Source organism: Vipera ursinii (genome assembly GCF_947247035.1).
Source record: "Vipera ursinii genome assembly, chromosome: 2".
Classification (NCBI taxonomy): domain Eukaryota; kingdom Metazoa; phylum Chordata; class Lepidosauria; order Squamata; family Viperidae; genus Vipera; species Vipera ursinii.
The window spans coordinates 133509754-133526848 of NC_139513.1; the positions used below are offsets into that span (position 1 = coordinate 133509754).

The following is a 17095-nucleotide window of genomic DNA, read 5'->3' on the forward strand; positions in this document are numbered from 1 at the left end:
GTTTCCACACTTAAGACTGCTGCAGCATCCTCATGGTCAAGTGATCAAAATTTGGTATCTGGCCTGTGTTTATGACAGTTGCAGCGTATCATGGGAACACCATTTATAATCTTCCTAGCTGGCTTCCAACAAGCAAAGTCAATGGGGGAGGGGAAACCAGGTCTGTTTAACAACTGCATGATTTATTTTAAAAATTTGGTGATTTGCTTAAGAAATGTGCAAAGAAAGGTCGCAAAATCTGGTGCAATTCACTTCACAACTGTCTTGCTTAGCAACAGAAATTTGAGGCTCAGTTGGGGTTGTACCTCTACTTTTGTATTTTCTTTTCTTTGGCTTCTTAAGCAAATCTCCTTTCCTACCAAACTTTCATTTATCTCATTTATATAAACCTGTTCATATCAGCTTTCCTAGCGGACATTGATTTCTAAGAAGGTGACCCAGTGACTCTGAGCAACTTAATATTTTTTTTAAAAAAGAAAATAATTACAATAATAAAAATAAATATATTACAGATTTATAAAAAAATATAACTGTAAAAGGAAATTCTCACATTTTCCTCCAGAAGAAATTACTGTTAATTCATATTTAATTAGAAGGTACACTAAAGCAGATCTGTGCAAAAATTTGGGAATCAAAGCTACATTTTCCCTTTTATCTGATGAGGAAACCATGGCTTAGAACTGAGCAGAGATAAAAACAAAATTGGATTAATGTTCATTTTAATTAAAATTAAATACAGCTAATGCCTTTATTCTCTCTGTATTTAATAATGTTCCCTTTTCTTCCATACTTGATAATTTCCCAATTGGCTGTTACAAAAATCCATCTTGGCTATAAAAGTTGGATCAAAGGATGTCAATGACCCTACTTGATCTAACAAATACTGTGAAACCAAAGGCTGGTACTACTGCTACTTTTTCCTGGGATAAGTGGAAAAACAGATTCTATTTCATTTTCTGGGATTATTCTGTTTGCACTTTCTGTCCTATGGTGTCATCTCACAGTTTTGAAAACCATTTTGCAACATAAGCCACCACCCAGTTGAGCAATTGATTAAAAGAAAAAAAACCTGACAGGAATAATTTTTCCTTCGTGCACTGAAATTCGTCATTACTTGAACTTTTGATTCCCTTGAAATAACATCCAGGAACAGTTTCTCTCAGCACCACTCCTGTTTGTCTCTTTTGCAGGGGCTGGAGCAAGAAGTTGTACAATGGCACTTTTCTTTTCCAATCTTAACTAAAATGATTGACTTTGATCCAGAGAGGTTTGACTCATACCTTCATTTCTTTTTATTTTTCATTAGAATTTTAAATATAATAAAAGTATAAAGAATCAAGGTAAAGGTAAAGGTAAAGGTTCCCCTGCACAAAGGAAAGTATAAAAAAGTATCAAAGGAAAGTATAAAAAAAGAAAATAAAAACATACAATTATGACTTCCTCCTCCCTTTCTCTCTCTCTTGTAGTTACCATTCTTATTCACTACCTCCTTTTTTATTCTTGAACGGTACCTTGAGTTACCTTGAGGTAAGATGGGTGGCCTATAAATTTTATAAATAATTACCAGCATTTCTATAACCCCACATCACATATAACTTCTGGAATTTGCCTCACTGATTTCTCTTCTGTTATCACCACAGTTGAACTCTAGGAAAAAGTTTGGAAGACTTCCTAGTGATGGCCTTTCTACATATACAATTAAAGTAAGCACATTTTTAAAAACTAGAAAAAAACAGTCACAGGCTCTTGCTATTTTTTATCCCCTTTCATCTAGACAGTACTATGTCCTTTCTACACAAAACATATAGATCAGCAAGTTTTTCTGGCAGTGGGCATTAAAGTAGTTTTGCGCAATGCTGCAGATGTAAAAAAAATGCATATAAATTTAGAATGAAAATGGCTGAAATTGCATGAGATATAATAAAAGAGGTATCTTATGGGCTTTAGTAATTATCTAGACTGTCTTAAACTTTTCATTTCTACACACACACACACACACACACATTTTAAAATAGAGGTCAATGGGCATTATCTAGCAGTTGCATCAGCATAATGGTGCCTGAAAGCCAGAATAGATGGAAGAAGCAGAAATTTTATTCTTCCCAGCAAGATGATTAGCATAGAGTAGTAGCATTATTCCAACTTGCAGAAATCCCCCAAGACCCCATAATGTTGTAACTTTGTGGTCAAGATTGAATAAGAAGGTTGCATCATTGACTTTTGAATGTTCCTCTATATCAGGGGTGTCAAACTCAATTTCATTGAGGACCACTGTTGTGATTCAGGGTCAGCCTGTGGGTTCGGCAGTTGGGTCGGATGACTCAGAGGAGGAGGGGGGTGTTGAAGAGCTTGCTGAGGGGGTTGAAGATCTTGCTGATGAGAGCCCTCAGCCAGGCCCCTCCCACCTGGTCACGACGGAGACCCAGCTGTGTGAGCCTGACAGTGTGGATGAAGATGACCCACAGCTGGCCCTGTTCAAGGACACCCGACGCAGGAGGCAGTCAATCAGGAGTAAACAGAGGAAGGCAATGGGGCACCTCGGAAGGAGGCAGAGAGAAGCCACGCCCTGAACTATATAAAAGGGGAATGCGTGGGAGGGCTGGTTTGCTGAAGGCAACCGCTTGATTAGTTCCTGTTTCATAGCTCCTGTTTCATGGTTGGTGTCTTGTTTTGCTCTGTTTTATGTTAATAAATTTGGCAGGCTTAATTCCAGCCTCTTGCCGTTTGTAAAGGGGTTGTCCCTGCCTTTTCTGCAGGGCCGGTAGCAGGCTGGTACAGAACAGCCACATCAGCATTGCGGTTGCCCTCAGGGGGCCGGGTGGGTATGGCCAGGGTGGGCGTGGCCTACTGGGTGGGCGTGGCTAGAGTGCCTATGGCCTACTGGGTGGGCATGGCCAGCTCTACATCATTGGCATCAAGGGTGCCTATGGGGGCCTGGGCAGGAGTGGGACAGATCTGAGGGTCTCCAGCAGAAGGAGGGTCTCTGGGCCAGGGCCAAGGCAGTGGGGGCCGTTCCCTCACTTTTTCCAGGATGGCTTTGCGGGCCACATGAAACCACTTTGCGGGCCAAATCCGGCTCCCCCGGGCCTTGTGTTTGACATGTCTGCTCTATATTTATCCTTTCTGGGTTTTGCTATTAGGAGAAATAGTTGAACAATGTGGTCCGTTCTTAATGCTTCCATTATCTCGCTTACAAAATTTTGGGTCACTGAAATGTATTAGTAAAATTGTTTATCTTGTAAAGGTTTATATTTAATTGCCAGGTCAGGAAATATTAATTAACCTGCACTGAAATGTTAACATTATCAATTGCTCCCCAGTCAACATCATTCTGTAAGACAGACAGGGAATGTTCTATTTTTGATTAAGACATTGGGTGGGAAAGAGAAAGGAAAGGAGAAAGAAAGAGAAAAAGAATTACACAAGATTTTCTTGTCCTTCTTGGAACTTCCTTAACCTCCAGCCCCTTTAACAGCTACAAAAATATAAATCCTTTTTTCCTTCCTTTTCTCCTTGGAGACAGAAGAAATCTTAGCATAGTTAAATTTGGGAAAGGATATGAAGCGTGGGAAGCACAAGTGGGCTAGGAATAAAGCTGAGAAATGTTAATTATGGAATAAAATTTTATTTCAAGCAGGGTTCATACTATTCTTTAAATATTTGCACCAATTCAAAATCTCAGCTTCATTAAGAATGTTGTGTTTCTTGGGATTTGGATGAGTTTCGAGCAGGGGTGTCAAACTGCCGCCCCGCAGGCTGGATGCGTCATGGCGAAACCGTGCCCACCCCATTGCTGGCAATGGAAAAAAAGTCACGATATGTCGTGACATGTCATGTGACGTTCCGAGTTGGACAGCCCTGGTTTAGAGAATTCACATCTATATATGTTTCATCAGAAACAACACAGATTCAGGGGGCTTATTACTGCAATCTGTTTGAGTACAGATCATAGTCACTGCTGCTGCAATGTAAGAGTAGCGGCTGTTACTTTATTTGTTTGTTTGTTTTTTGAAACATTTACAGTATATAACTACTGATCTTTCAACCAACTTTGGGGATCTCCAATCAAAAATTAACCTCAAGACTTACGTTTTCCACTGACACTAGCAATTTAGAGCTACCCATCAGAATTCATGAGCTAACAAAGGATTAGGAGAAATAAACTATTTTATTGCAAGGCTTGCTTGTCTTGGAAGTATACTGTAGGTAGTCACTTATGACCACAATTGAGCCCAAAATTTCTGTTGCTAAGTGAGACAGTTTTAAGTGAATTTTGCCCCACTTTTATAATCTTTCTTGCCACAGTTGTTAAACGAATCACTGCAGTTCTTAAATTAGTAACACGGTTGTTAAGTGAATCTGATTTCCCCATTGATTTTGCTTGTCGGAAGGTTACAAAAGGTGATCACATGACCCCAGGACACTGCAACTGTCATATGACCCAGCTGCCAAGCACCTGAATTTTGATCATGTGACCATAGGGAAGCTGCAATGCTCGTAAGTGTGAAAAATGGCCATAAGTCATTTTTTAGTACTATTGTAAATGAACGGTGACTAAATGAACTGTTGTAAGTTAAGGACTACCTGTACTATTGACTTATAGGATGGCAAGCCAATTTACAGTGTGATCTTAAATGTCAAGAGTTATTATTTTTTCCTCTTCAGTGTGCAGTGGCATCCGTGAAAGAGGGGGTGAGCGTCAAAAAAGGTAAGATGGCAGGAAGCTCCTTTTATAACAGAGAGCAAGGCCAATAGAATACAATTGCAATGCCAATTCCACCATCTTCTCTGTTTTTATTCCTCCCACAGACAATGCTACCAGTGTGACTTTCTGGCTGAGGAATTACTTTTCCTGAAACTTATCAATGTCTGAGTTTTTTTTTTTAAATCCCATTTATATCCCGCCCTTCTCCGAAGAATCAGGGCGGCTTACAATCTAAGAAGCACAAATCAATGTGCTTAGCAATAGCCTTCATTCTATGTATATGCCTGCTTATTAGGGCTTTCGCCTCCCCCCCCACCAAGGGGCATTTTTACAAAGTCAGCTTATTGCCCCCAACAATCTGGGTCCTCGTTTTACCTACCTCGGAAGGATGGAAGGCTGAGTCAACCTGGAGCCTGGTGGGACTCGAACCTGCACTAATTGCAGGCAGCTGGTGTTACTTAAGGAGGCATTAGCCCACTGCTCCACCAAGTTACTAATCCTGAATAAAATCTAAGTGCACAGTTAAAAAAGCAAGATTCTTTATTTTCGTCCAGGTGTGATTTTGTGAGCTACATTTCCCATACACCAGACAAGTCAAACACAAGGCCCGGGGGCCGGATCTGGCCTGCGAAGTGGTTTCATGTGGCCCGCGAAGCCACCCTGGAAACAGTGAGGGAATGGCCCCCACTACCTTGGCCCTGGCCCAGAGACCCTCCTTCTGCCAGAGACCCTCAGATCTGTCCCACTCCTGCCCAGGCCCCCATAGGCACCCTTGATGTGAACGATGTAGAGCTGGCCATGTCCACCCAGTAAGCCATATGCACTCTAGCCACGCCCACCCAGTAGGCCACACCCACCCTGGCCATACCCACTCGGCCCCCTGAGGGTAACCGCAATGCTGATGCGGCCCTCAATGAAATTGAGTTTGACACCCCTGCCATACACTGTGTCAAGCTCTCCTTTGCTCACATATTCTCTGAATCCTTCATGCCCACTAAAACTCAGAACTGCTAGATTTTTTGCTCACTTCTCGTGCAATTGCATTAATTGATTATTCAATAAACTCAGGATAAACAAAAGAATGAAAAAACCTTTCTAGGAAACAGTCCAATGCTGGAAAAGGTGGAAGGAAAGAGAAGAAAAGGATGGCCAATAGCAAGGTGGACAGACACCACAGTTACAATGCTGATGGGTGCATCCTTAGAAGACCAAATTACGGACAGATCATCGTGGAGGAAATCTATGTGGTTGCTCATGATCAACGTGTGGCATGTGATCAATCAAAACAAAGAATATATCAATAAGATGTACAAATCCAGATATAAACTCCCTCACTTCATATTATGTTTCTCTCTCAGGAAATAACTTCTCCCAGGACTTTCCACATGGAACGGTTTACTTCTCCCTGCTATTATTTAGCAAATGACATCATTTTCTATCCTGCACTGATTTATAGCTGACTGATATGCAAAGCAATTTCTTTGAATACTATAATAAATCACTTGGATTAAAATTACAACTGTTACATCAACTTTCATATATTTCCCAGGAAAGAAGAGGATCTGGCAAGAATGGAAGATAAAGAAATCTTCCCTGACTCATCAGCAAAGAATGTTGAGGCATCCTCAATGTTAGATTTATTACAGTGCATAAATGTTTGTAGGGGAAAAAAGTTCATCTCCCTGCAGTATTGTGCAGAAACAAGACTGAATGTGTGTGTGTGTGTGTGTGTTTATACAAAGAGATACGATCCATGCACAATACGATTTAATTTCTTAACAAATCCCACATCAAGTATTTTATAAAAAAAATCTATCTTTGTGAGTCCTTTGATCAAGAATGTCTACTCCAAAACCAGTGCAACAGTATCTCCCTGGGACACTGAAATATTTTCCAATTTTTTTAGATACCCTAACCCTAACCCTATAAAGGGGAGAGTGCATTGTTCAAAGAATACTATTTGAAATTTCTCAATGATTTCAGCATTCACATATAGTAGAGGAAAAAGGTGAGTTGCCAGGAAGGACCAAGTAAAACAAAAGATGATATTATTATGGAGACTAATTTATTTTTACCTAGCCAGTTGACATGTGTTTTTTAATATGTATTGCCCTGTTCACCGCCCTGAGTCCTTCGGGAGAAGGGCGGTATACAAATAAAATTAATAAATAATAAGTAAATAAATGTGTTATTTTCTCCTTTACAGCCAGATTTATTTCCTCAGAGAAGTCATTTTTCCCCAGGGCCTTCCAAAAGGAAAAAGAGGGGATGACGGCTGCAAAACGGGACCAGAAATACAGCCTGTGTGCGTGAGTGTGTTTGCGTAATTTAGCATATTATATTCTCATGGACCTTAAAAATAAACAAATACAATTTTTTTCAACATTTCCAAGATAACACAGAACAATCTTCATTAAACTTACCTTTACAACAATCTACTAATCTTTTAAAATTTTATTGCCGTAATATAGAAAAATAAAAAATAACAAAGTACAAAACATCATTTTCCTTCTGGTGTATTTGTTACCCGGTGTGTATGAGTGTGTGTACACATATACAACATATGCACATACATATACCAAAACAGACAGCAACCAAAGAAAAAAAGAAAATCCCAATGAAACTAAATATAAATGTATACATTACAATAATTGCATAAAAGTGATTCTGTTTTTATGGAATAAATTAAAGCTTTCCACACTTATCATAATCCTGTGGTAAGTGTGGGAAGCTTTGATTTGTTCCTTAAAAACAGAATCACTTTTATGCATTATTGTAATACAGGTGTATATTTGGTTTCACTGGGATTTTCATTTTTTTTCTTGGTTGCTTTCTGTTAGGTATACCCTCTGTCTTAGATCCTCCTGACTAATTAATTATGGGACTGCCTTCCCCTGGACTTGCTCGGATAATTATGCCTCATCTTTGTTACACCAGCACGGACTTGTTCGCCCTCAGGGGTGCCCCCCCTTCCTGGGTGCGACCTGCCTTTCTTTCTATTTCTAATCTTGATGAAGGGCCCGATTGTTGGGACCCTGAGAGATGGCTGGGCAGGGGCAGGGGCCTCCGATACAAATTTAATAAGAGGCCCCTGGTTAGTTTTCTAGTCAAATTTTTTGTGGGGTTAGGGAGGGGGGTGGGAATCTTTTGTGGTTGTTTGGAAATAGGGGGTAGTCCATCAAACGTTGTTCAGGCCAGGTCCAGGATCGATCGTGTGGGGGGGAGCAGGGGTCGGTTGCCTCCGGAGCTCTGCAGCGGGTCGTGGGATTACCTATTCCCACGACGTTAGGGAATGGCAGCAGGTGTACGAACAGAGGGCCGTATCGACATCTGGGAGGGCATCTCCGCTATTTACAAGCGGTGAGGCGCTCCGACCCTCTGCTTTAGCCCCGAGGTCCCGGGAGCGAGGATGTGCAGCCACCTGAGCTCCAGCTGGTGTACTTGAACGCCAGGTCCGTTGTTAATAAGGCTCCTCTCGTCCGGGATCTGGTCGAGAGTGAGCATGCGGACCTGGCTTGCATCACGGAGACTTGGCTGGGCCCAGAGGGCGCTATCCCTCTGGTTGATCTTTGCCCACCAGGTTTCCAGGTGCTACACTGGCCTCAGGCTCAGGGTAGGGGCGGGGGAGTGGCGGTAGTTATTAGGGAGACCCTGTTTCCGCGGGAGGCCACCGTTCTCCAGATAGTCGGGTGTGAGTCTCTCCTCCTGAGATGTGGTCCTAGGGCACAGTTGGGCTTGCTGCTGGTGTACCTTTTGCCTAGTCACGCAGCAGCAGCCCTGCCTGAGCTTCTCGACATCCTCTCGGGGTTGGTGATTGAGTTCCCCAAACTCATAGTTTTTGGGGACTTCAATCTACCATCCCTGGGAGGATCATCTGAGTTAGCTCGGGAGTTCATGGCTTCCATGACGGCCATGGACCTGACGCAAGTAATTCATGGACCGACTCATGTGGGAGGCTACACCCTTGACTTGGTTTTCTTATCTGGACGGTGGTTAGATGATCTTGGTGGGGGCTCCCCAATTGTTATGCCCCCTGTCATGGACTGTTCATCATCTCCTGCGGCTGGTCTTCCGTTTTACCACTCCCCGCCGTGGGTGTGTGGAACCAACTAGATGGTTCCGCCCCAGGCGCTTAATGGACCCTGATAGGTTCCAGGCAGCGCTGGGGTCCCCACCTGCCTCCGCTGCTCACAACTCGGTGGATGCCTTAGTGGAAGCCTGGGAAAGGGCAGCCACGGAGGCACTTGACCGAGTTGTACCCTTGCGGCCCCTGACCCGGTGCAGATCCCAGCGAGCTCCATGGTTTTCCGTGGAGCTTTGGGAGATGAAGCGTCGGAGACGCTAGAGAGCTGTTGGAGATCCAGCCGATCCGAATCGGACTGATTGCAACTAAGAACCTATATTAGGTCTTATCTCGCAGTGATAAGGGCGGCGAGGTCTAATCACTTCGTTACCCTTATCGCGTCCGCAGATAACTGCCCGGCCGCCCTGTTCAGGGTGACCCGCTCCCTCCTTAATCAGGAGGTGAGAGAGGAACCCTTGCAGGGTCGTGCCGAGGAGTTTAGTCAACATCTGTCGGACAAAATCGCTCGGATTCGGACCGGTCTGGACTCCGACTGGGCAGAGTCTGACGATCAGGACACGGGTGGTCTTGTCAATGTTATCTGGGAGGAGTTTGATCCTGTGACTCCGGAGGAAGTGGACAGGATTATGGGGAGGTTGAGCTCCACCACATGTTTATTGGACCCGTGCCCTTCCTGGTTGGTTTATGCAGCTCGGGAGGGGACACGAGGCTGGTTCCAGGCGGTTATATCTGCCTCTTTGAGTGAGGGCAGTTTCCCCGCCGTCTTGAAGGAGGCGGTGGTGAGATCTCTCCTCAAGAAGCCTGTTGTGATTCAGGGTCAGCCTGTGGGTTCGGCAGTTGGGTCGGACGACTCAGAGGAGGAGGAGGGGGGTGTTGAAGACTTTGCTGAGGGGGTTGAAGATCTTGCTGATGAGAGCCCTCAGCCAGGCCCCTCCCACCTGGTCACCATGGAGACCCAGCTGTGTGAGCCTGACAGCGTGGATGAAGATGACCCACAGCTGGCCCTGTTCAAGGATGCCCGACGCAGGAGGCAGTCAATTAGGAGTAAACAGAGGAAGGTAATGGGGCTTCTCGGAAGGAGGCAGAGAGAAGCCACGCCCTGAACTCTATATAAGGGGAATGTCTGGGAGGGCTGGTTTGCTGAAGGCAACCGCTCGGATAGTTCATGTTTCTTAAAGCTCCGGTTTCTTGGTTTGTCTTGTTCTGTTTGTTTTTGTAGTAATAAATTTGGCAGGCGTAATTCTAGCCTCTTGCCTTCTTGAAAAAGGGGTTGTCCCTTCCTTTTCTGCAGGGCCGGTAGCAGGCTGGTACAGAACAAAGCCTGCCTTGGACCCAGCTGTGTTAAATAACTTTCATCCGGTCTCCAACTTTCGCTTTCTTGCGAAGGTTGTTGAGAGTGTGGTGGCGCATCAGCTCCCTCTGGTTCTGGATGAAGCGGATTATCTAGACCCGTACCAATCGGGTTTCAGGCCCGGGTACAGCACGGAGACGGCATTGGTCGCTCTGGTGAATGATCTCTGGAGGGCTCGGGACAGGGGATATTCCTCTGTCCTAGTCCTATTAGACCTCTCAGCGGCTTTCGATACCATCGACCATGGTATCCTGCTGTGGCGTCTCAGGGGATTGAGAGTGGGAGGCACAGTTTTTCATTGGTTCTCCTCCTATCTCCTGGGATGTTCGCAGTCAGTGTTGGCAGGGGGCAGAGGTCGACCTCGAGGCCTCTCACTTGTGGAGTTCCTCAGGGGTCGGTCCTCTTGCCTCTCCTGTTCAACATCTACATGAAACCGCTGGGTGAGATCATTCGTGGTTTTGGAGTTGGGTACTATCAGTATGCTGATGATACCCAGCTTTTTATTTCGACCCCAAACCACCCCAGTGATTTGACGTGATGTCCCGTTGCCTGGAAGCGGTTCGGGTCTGGAGGGGGAGGAACAGGCTTCAACTCAACCCCGACAAGACTGAGTGGCTGTACGTACCGGCATCTCGGGATATTCAGAATATTCCATCTCTTTCTATGGGGGGGGTGAGCTATTACCCCCCCGTAGATAGGGCTCGCAACTTGGGAGTCCTCCTAGATTCACAGCTTACTCTGGAAGACCACATAATAACTGTGACTAGCGGGGCCATCGCCCAGGTTCGCCTGGTGCACCAGTTGCGGCCCTATCTAGACCGGGATGCCCTGCATACAGTCACTCATGTGCTCATGACCTCTCGTTTAGACTACTGCCACGCTCTCTACATTGGGCTGCCCTTGAGGACCACTCAGAGGCTCCAACTGGTACTGAATACAGCCGCGAGAGTTGTGTTGGGAGTCTCCCGATACTCCCATATTACACCTCTGCTCCGTGAGCTGCATTGGCTCCCAGTTGTCTTCCGAGTGAGATTCAAGGTTCTGGTAATGGTTTTCAAGGCCCTACATGGCATGGGTCCGGAGTACCTTAGGGATCACCTGCTGCCGGCGTCAACCTCCCTCCGCCCTGTGCGTTCCCACAGAGAGGGCCTCCTCAGGGTGTCACCGGTCAGAGAATGTCGTCTGGTGGCCCCCAGGGGGAGGTCCTTCTCTGTGGGCGCCCCGGATTTATGGAGTCGGTTGCCGGTTGAGCTCCGGATGGCGCCCGACCTTCGCTCCTTCCGACGCGATCTGAAGACTTATTTGTTCAAACAAGCTGGCCTGGCCTGATGGGGGATGGGTTGGGATTTTATTGTTGTTTTAAATATATTTAACTTATTGTTGTAGCTTGGGCATTTCGTTTAATTCTTTTTTAACTTTTGTATTTTTGTACTTTTATATGTTTGCCCTGTTCACTGCCCTGAGTCCTTCGGGAGAAGGCCGGTATACAAATAAAATTATGATGATGATGATGATGATGATGATGATGATGATGATGATGATGTCAAGAATGGTAATTTCTTGTCAACATCACACTAAATCTTCCAAAAATCACTGCATAGATTACAAATAAAAAAAATCTGTAACATTAAACATTTTCAAGTAGAGTCTTTTTATACCTCATAATTTGAATTTCCTTCCTTTTTAGAACGTATGCAGATTAGTAACTTTTAGTACTTCCTTCCACCACCCTCCATCTGCCCTCAATTTTATGAACTTGGCAGCCATACTTGCAGCAAAATGTAAATAATTTACTTTGCTAACAATACCTGTTAAATGCAGTCTATTAAAAAATGAAAAAGCAATTTATGTGTCAATATTTTTTGTTAATACTTCCTGTCTTGATAGATTTATGTTGACCCAAAACTAGAGAAGATGTACAGAAGATATTATAATTAGAGTATTGTTATTATTAGCAATATCACTACTGTGATTTTGCTGTGTGGCACCTGAAAGACATAAGGAAACGATAAATTGTCTGCTGCCTCTCCAAACAGTTTCTTCCTTCAGTGCAATCTACTGAAGGAAATCAATTTGAGTGGGGAAAAAGTAAGTCCCTTATAAATATTGGGTTCAGACACAAACAACCATATTAAAATTCAGTTTCAAGATTGCTGAGGAAACAATAACATTTAATGCATATAATTTTAGTGTTAGTCTTTAAGAACTTCCTAGGAGTATTGGAAGGAGAGAGCAATAAATTTGCCCCACCTGATTACTATATTAAAAAAAGAAAACAATGATTCTCTTAAATAGGAAGATGTTATAATAGATTTGTTTGACTCTATTTAGGTAGGAATTTGGTTGCCACTTGTAATTGCAACGAAGAAAGATATTGGTTATGAAGGCACATAATGAAATATGAAGTTGGAGGAATCATCAATTACTCCCAAGTTGGGAATGTTTAGTCTTTTATCTGTGGCAACTGTCTTTTCTACTCTACTAACAGGAGCATTCCAAGTTAATAATAATGATAAAAGAAACCTCCCACATAAGTCTCAAGAACTCACAATTTGCTCAAAGCTAAGAACAAAAAGGATCAAGAAAATGAAAATAAATATAAGTGTATAAAGCTGTTTTAAAATGCCAACTTGTCCACCCAAATGAATTGTCTCCTGGATTAGTTTCAGATGCTTGCATAAGGGATTAACCAGTATGATCCAGTCCTAATACCCAATTAAAGAGAATCCCTGAGATTCATTTAAAAAGGAAAGCTTTTTCATTAACCCCAAAACCAGCAAAGTGTGCTTGTCTTGATCTTCTATGAGTACAAATTGTGCTGAAATATAAAACTAAAATAATAATGGTAAAATCAGCCAGAAAATTTCAAAGGTTCATTGGCAGCTTTTCAGGTTTTTGAAGTTGTTATGTGAAAATGTCTTGAATACATAATCTAATTCTAGCAGAGTCCTGTTAACTGATTTTTTTTAATGTCCTGTGCACTTGTTGGCATATAACGAAACAGGACTTCAGAATAAGTATAACACCTATATGCAACTCCTGATAGTAATTGTGAGGAAAAATGTAGCTGCTTTAAAGTTGCAGACATATGCTAATTTGCATTTCCATATACTCTGAAGCACAGTTTTGGAATCAGATCAAAGTTCTGTACCAAATAAAATAAAATAGCCTTCTGCAATAACTTTCTATTTCCACCTCTGGTAAGACTGAAACTTAAATTCTGCTTTTTAACAAGGCAAGCCTAGTGCCTGTGTTAGTATAGAGGATTTTTTTTAGTATGTAGGAATGATCAATGACATTAATACAACCCCACTTATGTGTAACACAAGCCATATTCCTCTCTCTGGAACCAGAAGAGGCCTTATTCTATTCACACTATTTTTGACAGAACAAAAAATTGCTAAAGACTGCAGTACATCAGAATTACACTGCCTTATAAAAGATTGTCTGCCTCTGTTCTCAATTTAAGTAGGAAAATCAAATCAAACAAAAACACTGAAGGAGGGGGGGTTCATTCTAAGAGTAGACTTTTAGGAATGAGCCCCTCTCTTTCTAACACCTACCTGATAATATTATCTAACCTTCCAAGTGGAATCAGGGAAAATCCAGTCTCTAGATTGGAGTCTGCCTTTCAACCCTTCAAATTTAGCTATAGCAGGGGTGTCAAACTCAATTTCATTGAGGGCTGCATCAGCATTGCGGTTGCCCTCAAGGGGCTGGGTGGGTATGGCCAGGGTGGGTGTGGCCTACTGGGTGGGCGTGGCTAGAGTGCATATGGCCTACTGAGTGGGCATGGCCAGCTCTACATCGTTCGCATCAAGGGTGCCTATGGGGGCCTGGGCAGGATTGAGACAGATCTGAGGGTCTCTGGCAGAAGGAGGGTCTCTGGGCCAGGGCCAAGGCAGTGGGGGCCGTTCCCTCACTGTTTCCAGGATGGTTTCGTGGGCCACATGAAACCACTTCGCAGGCCGGATCTGGCCCCCGGGCCTTGTGTTTGACATGTCTGAGCTATAGCTTTAAAAAAATTAAATCAAGTTTTACTTTGATTTTGGAATAAATTAAGCCTTTCATTCATTTGAACATATATAGTATTGTTTTGTTTTTCAAAGAGAAAATCTTAATAGTTATCTCAGTTCTCAAATTTATCAAAACTGTAGCTTTTTGTTACTTCCACTTCATTATTGTATGTTTCTGTCCCACCTAAAATTATAATGCCGCTTCCGTTTACATTTGAAGGTTTTTAGCTTCTTGGGAGCCTTTCCCAGGAAATTCAGTTGTAAAATATTAAAGAAAGGATCAATATTCTCACCCAGTTCCAAACATGCTGTTTACGAGTATTAATTGGTGCTTTTTTCTTCTTCGGTTGTCAGCAGCTAATACCCGGCCACAGGAATGTAGCCGGTTTTTCCCCTGCCAGTTTGGAAGGCTTTCCTTGTATTGAACAGAAAGACCACCGTCTCTCTGTGATCAACAAGGCATTCCTCCTCTTCATCGCCTCTTCGGGGCAATTTTAGGCCCTTTTTAGGGCCCCCAGCAGGGTGAAAATGGGTGTGGCAGGCAGAGCCCTGCCTTCCTGCATCCCGTTCTGCTGCGATGCAAACCGGAAATCTCCTGAGCTACAAGTGTTTTGTATTATTTCACTAGAACTCAGTCTCCTGGTTTCTAGGCCAGCACTGTAACTATTAAATTAAACTGGTCCTACAATTCCCTGCTCAGCTATAGAAAAAAAACAACCATCTAACATCTTACTGTACTGTCTGTTTTATGTCAACATTCACCATGAGCTGCTAATTCCATACCTAATTGTACATCTGGTCACTCTGATAGTTTTATTTAAATCTCTTAACTATCAGAGTCAAATAACTCTTAAGTATGGCCAAATTCTGTCGCTTGATATGTAAGATGCAACCTGACTGGCAAATCTTTTCCCCTAACTAATCTATATCAGTTTTATGTACCCATGAGTTTCGTAGCCCGGACATTGACCACAATAAAGATTCTGTTCTTATGTGCATTGTAAAGATTGTAGCACGAAAAATAGAACTGAGAATGAGCTCAGGATAATCCAGGTTGCTCAGAACATCAAAAGGACTTCTTCAGATATGTTTAAAGGGGAAAAAATAGTACACAAGTTCTTCATAAATATGGCAAATGTGCACTATAGAAGAAAGAACAAGCAATTTAATATTTTTATTAATGATCTGGATGCATGGAATGTTATCAAGATGGAAGAGAAAACAGTATAATAATCAAAGGGATCTTGACAGGTTAAAGAAGTGAACTAGAAGCAGCAGGTGGAAACTTAGTTGAAATAAGTTTCCACCTGCTGCTTCTAGTTCACTTCTTTAACCTGTCAAGATCCCTTTGATAGTTAAGAGATTTAAATAAAACTATCAGAGTGACCAGATGTACAATTAGGTATGGAATTAGCAGCTCATGCTGAATGCTTTTAGAGACACATGATTTCTATCCCAGTCAGTTCATTTTGTTTTGGTTGAGCTGTAGCGATGTTTATCATTACTTGTTTACAGCAATCATTTAAAAGATCTGAATTGTTTTTGCTCGCTGGAAAATGCAGGAATCAGGAACCACAATAAAACTAGTGTTCTTCCACCGTTTCCCCCTTCTCGGTGTGCTTGGAAGGTATTTATTTGGCACGTTTTGATTATCATCACTTTCCCCGGCGCTCAAAGCTTTTCATAAATGTTTCCCTTCAGCAGCTCTGGCTGCACCTTTTACCATGTATCTAATACAGTAATTGATCCCCTAAAGGTTCTGCAATCAGCTCTACAGAACTTAACACTTCCAACTGAACAGATGCAACAGACTTATTTTTCACTGGGAACTTTACCAGATTATCATACAGCTGTCATGAAACATAACATTCTTTGTCAAGTTTCCCCTCCTTCGAAATGACCTTAATAATTTAATAGTTCCCAAAGTCTCCAGGTGTGCTTCCAACGCAAGCTGCAAAGCATGGACCAATGGGAGCCCCTTGTCCCACCTCTTCTGCAACAACCCTGAACAGCCTCCACCTTCATCCAGACAGCCAACGTTTCCTCTCCTTTCCCTTGCTCTGCGATACTGCCCTATTTGATTACCTCTTCGATTACCTTGCTGGGCCCAGCAAATTCCCTTTGACTGATGTGGCTCTGCCCACTACTGCGTTTGCTGCATGCATCTGAACAACCGAACCCATGCCCAGCACATGGATCCCAGGCCAGCAGCAGTTGGACTGGGACTACTGGAACTGCCATTGCTAAGTGGAGTAGTGATCTGAAGGTTTGCCTAACGACTGCTTCATTTAGCAATGGAAATTCTGACCCTAGTTTAGGATTGTTTAGCGAGGATTTTAGAATGGAAGGTAAAATGTTCAATCTTTTCCTTGCAGCTTCATGAGACAAAAGGACAGAGGCAATTTGTACAATGCCAACTCATTACTATTTTACCTAAGTAATGTCAAAGTTCATGGAGATTTTCTTACCTGGCATAGTGGATGAAATGAATAACTTTTTCTGTATACTTTGTAGCTAAGGCAGTTAAGTTTACAGGCTGTTGGACAATTGTAAGGTTTTCAAAAAGAGGAAGTGCAACTTCAGGATAGCAGTTTGTCTGATGGTTACTGGAAAAAAAATCATAAGATCTTGAGTATGTAATGAGAGATTAATACAAGAGTGGGCTCTAAAGATATTACTTATTTTGGTAGTTTCATAGCCTTTGCACAACAAAATCAGCTAAAAAAGAGAGCCAAGGTTACATTTGCTCTCTGGGCTAGATTAAATTACTTGTCAGAGCAATGAGACAGCCTCTATCCAAACTGAAAAAAGATAGGGTGGAACACAAGTGACGAAGTTTCAAACTACCACAAACTGCTCTGAAAGGACCATTAGGCTTAGCATAGCTTGGGACTTAGAAGGTGCAGGACCATCTCCTCCAACCTAAATGAAGCCAACCC

The 17095-nt window shown here is 42.9% G+C and overlaps 1 protein-coding gene across 6 annotated transcripts in view; it reads right to left on the minus strand.

Annotated features, from left to right (window-relative positions):
* ARSG (arylsulfatase G) overlaps positions 1-17095 on the minus strand; it is a 164086-nt gene that overhangs the window by 60473 nt on the left and 86518 nt on the right. For all 6 annotated transcript variants that reach the window (XM_083353177.1, XM_083353176.1, XM_083353172.1 and 3 more), the window contains one exon: positions 16625-16762. In XM_083353177.1, coding sequence (XP_083209303.1) covers positions 16625-16762 — 138 coding nt within the window. The remainder of the gene's footprint in view (positions 1-16624; positions 16763-17095) is intronic.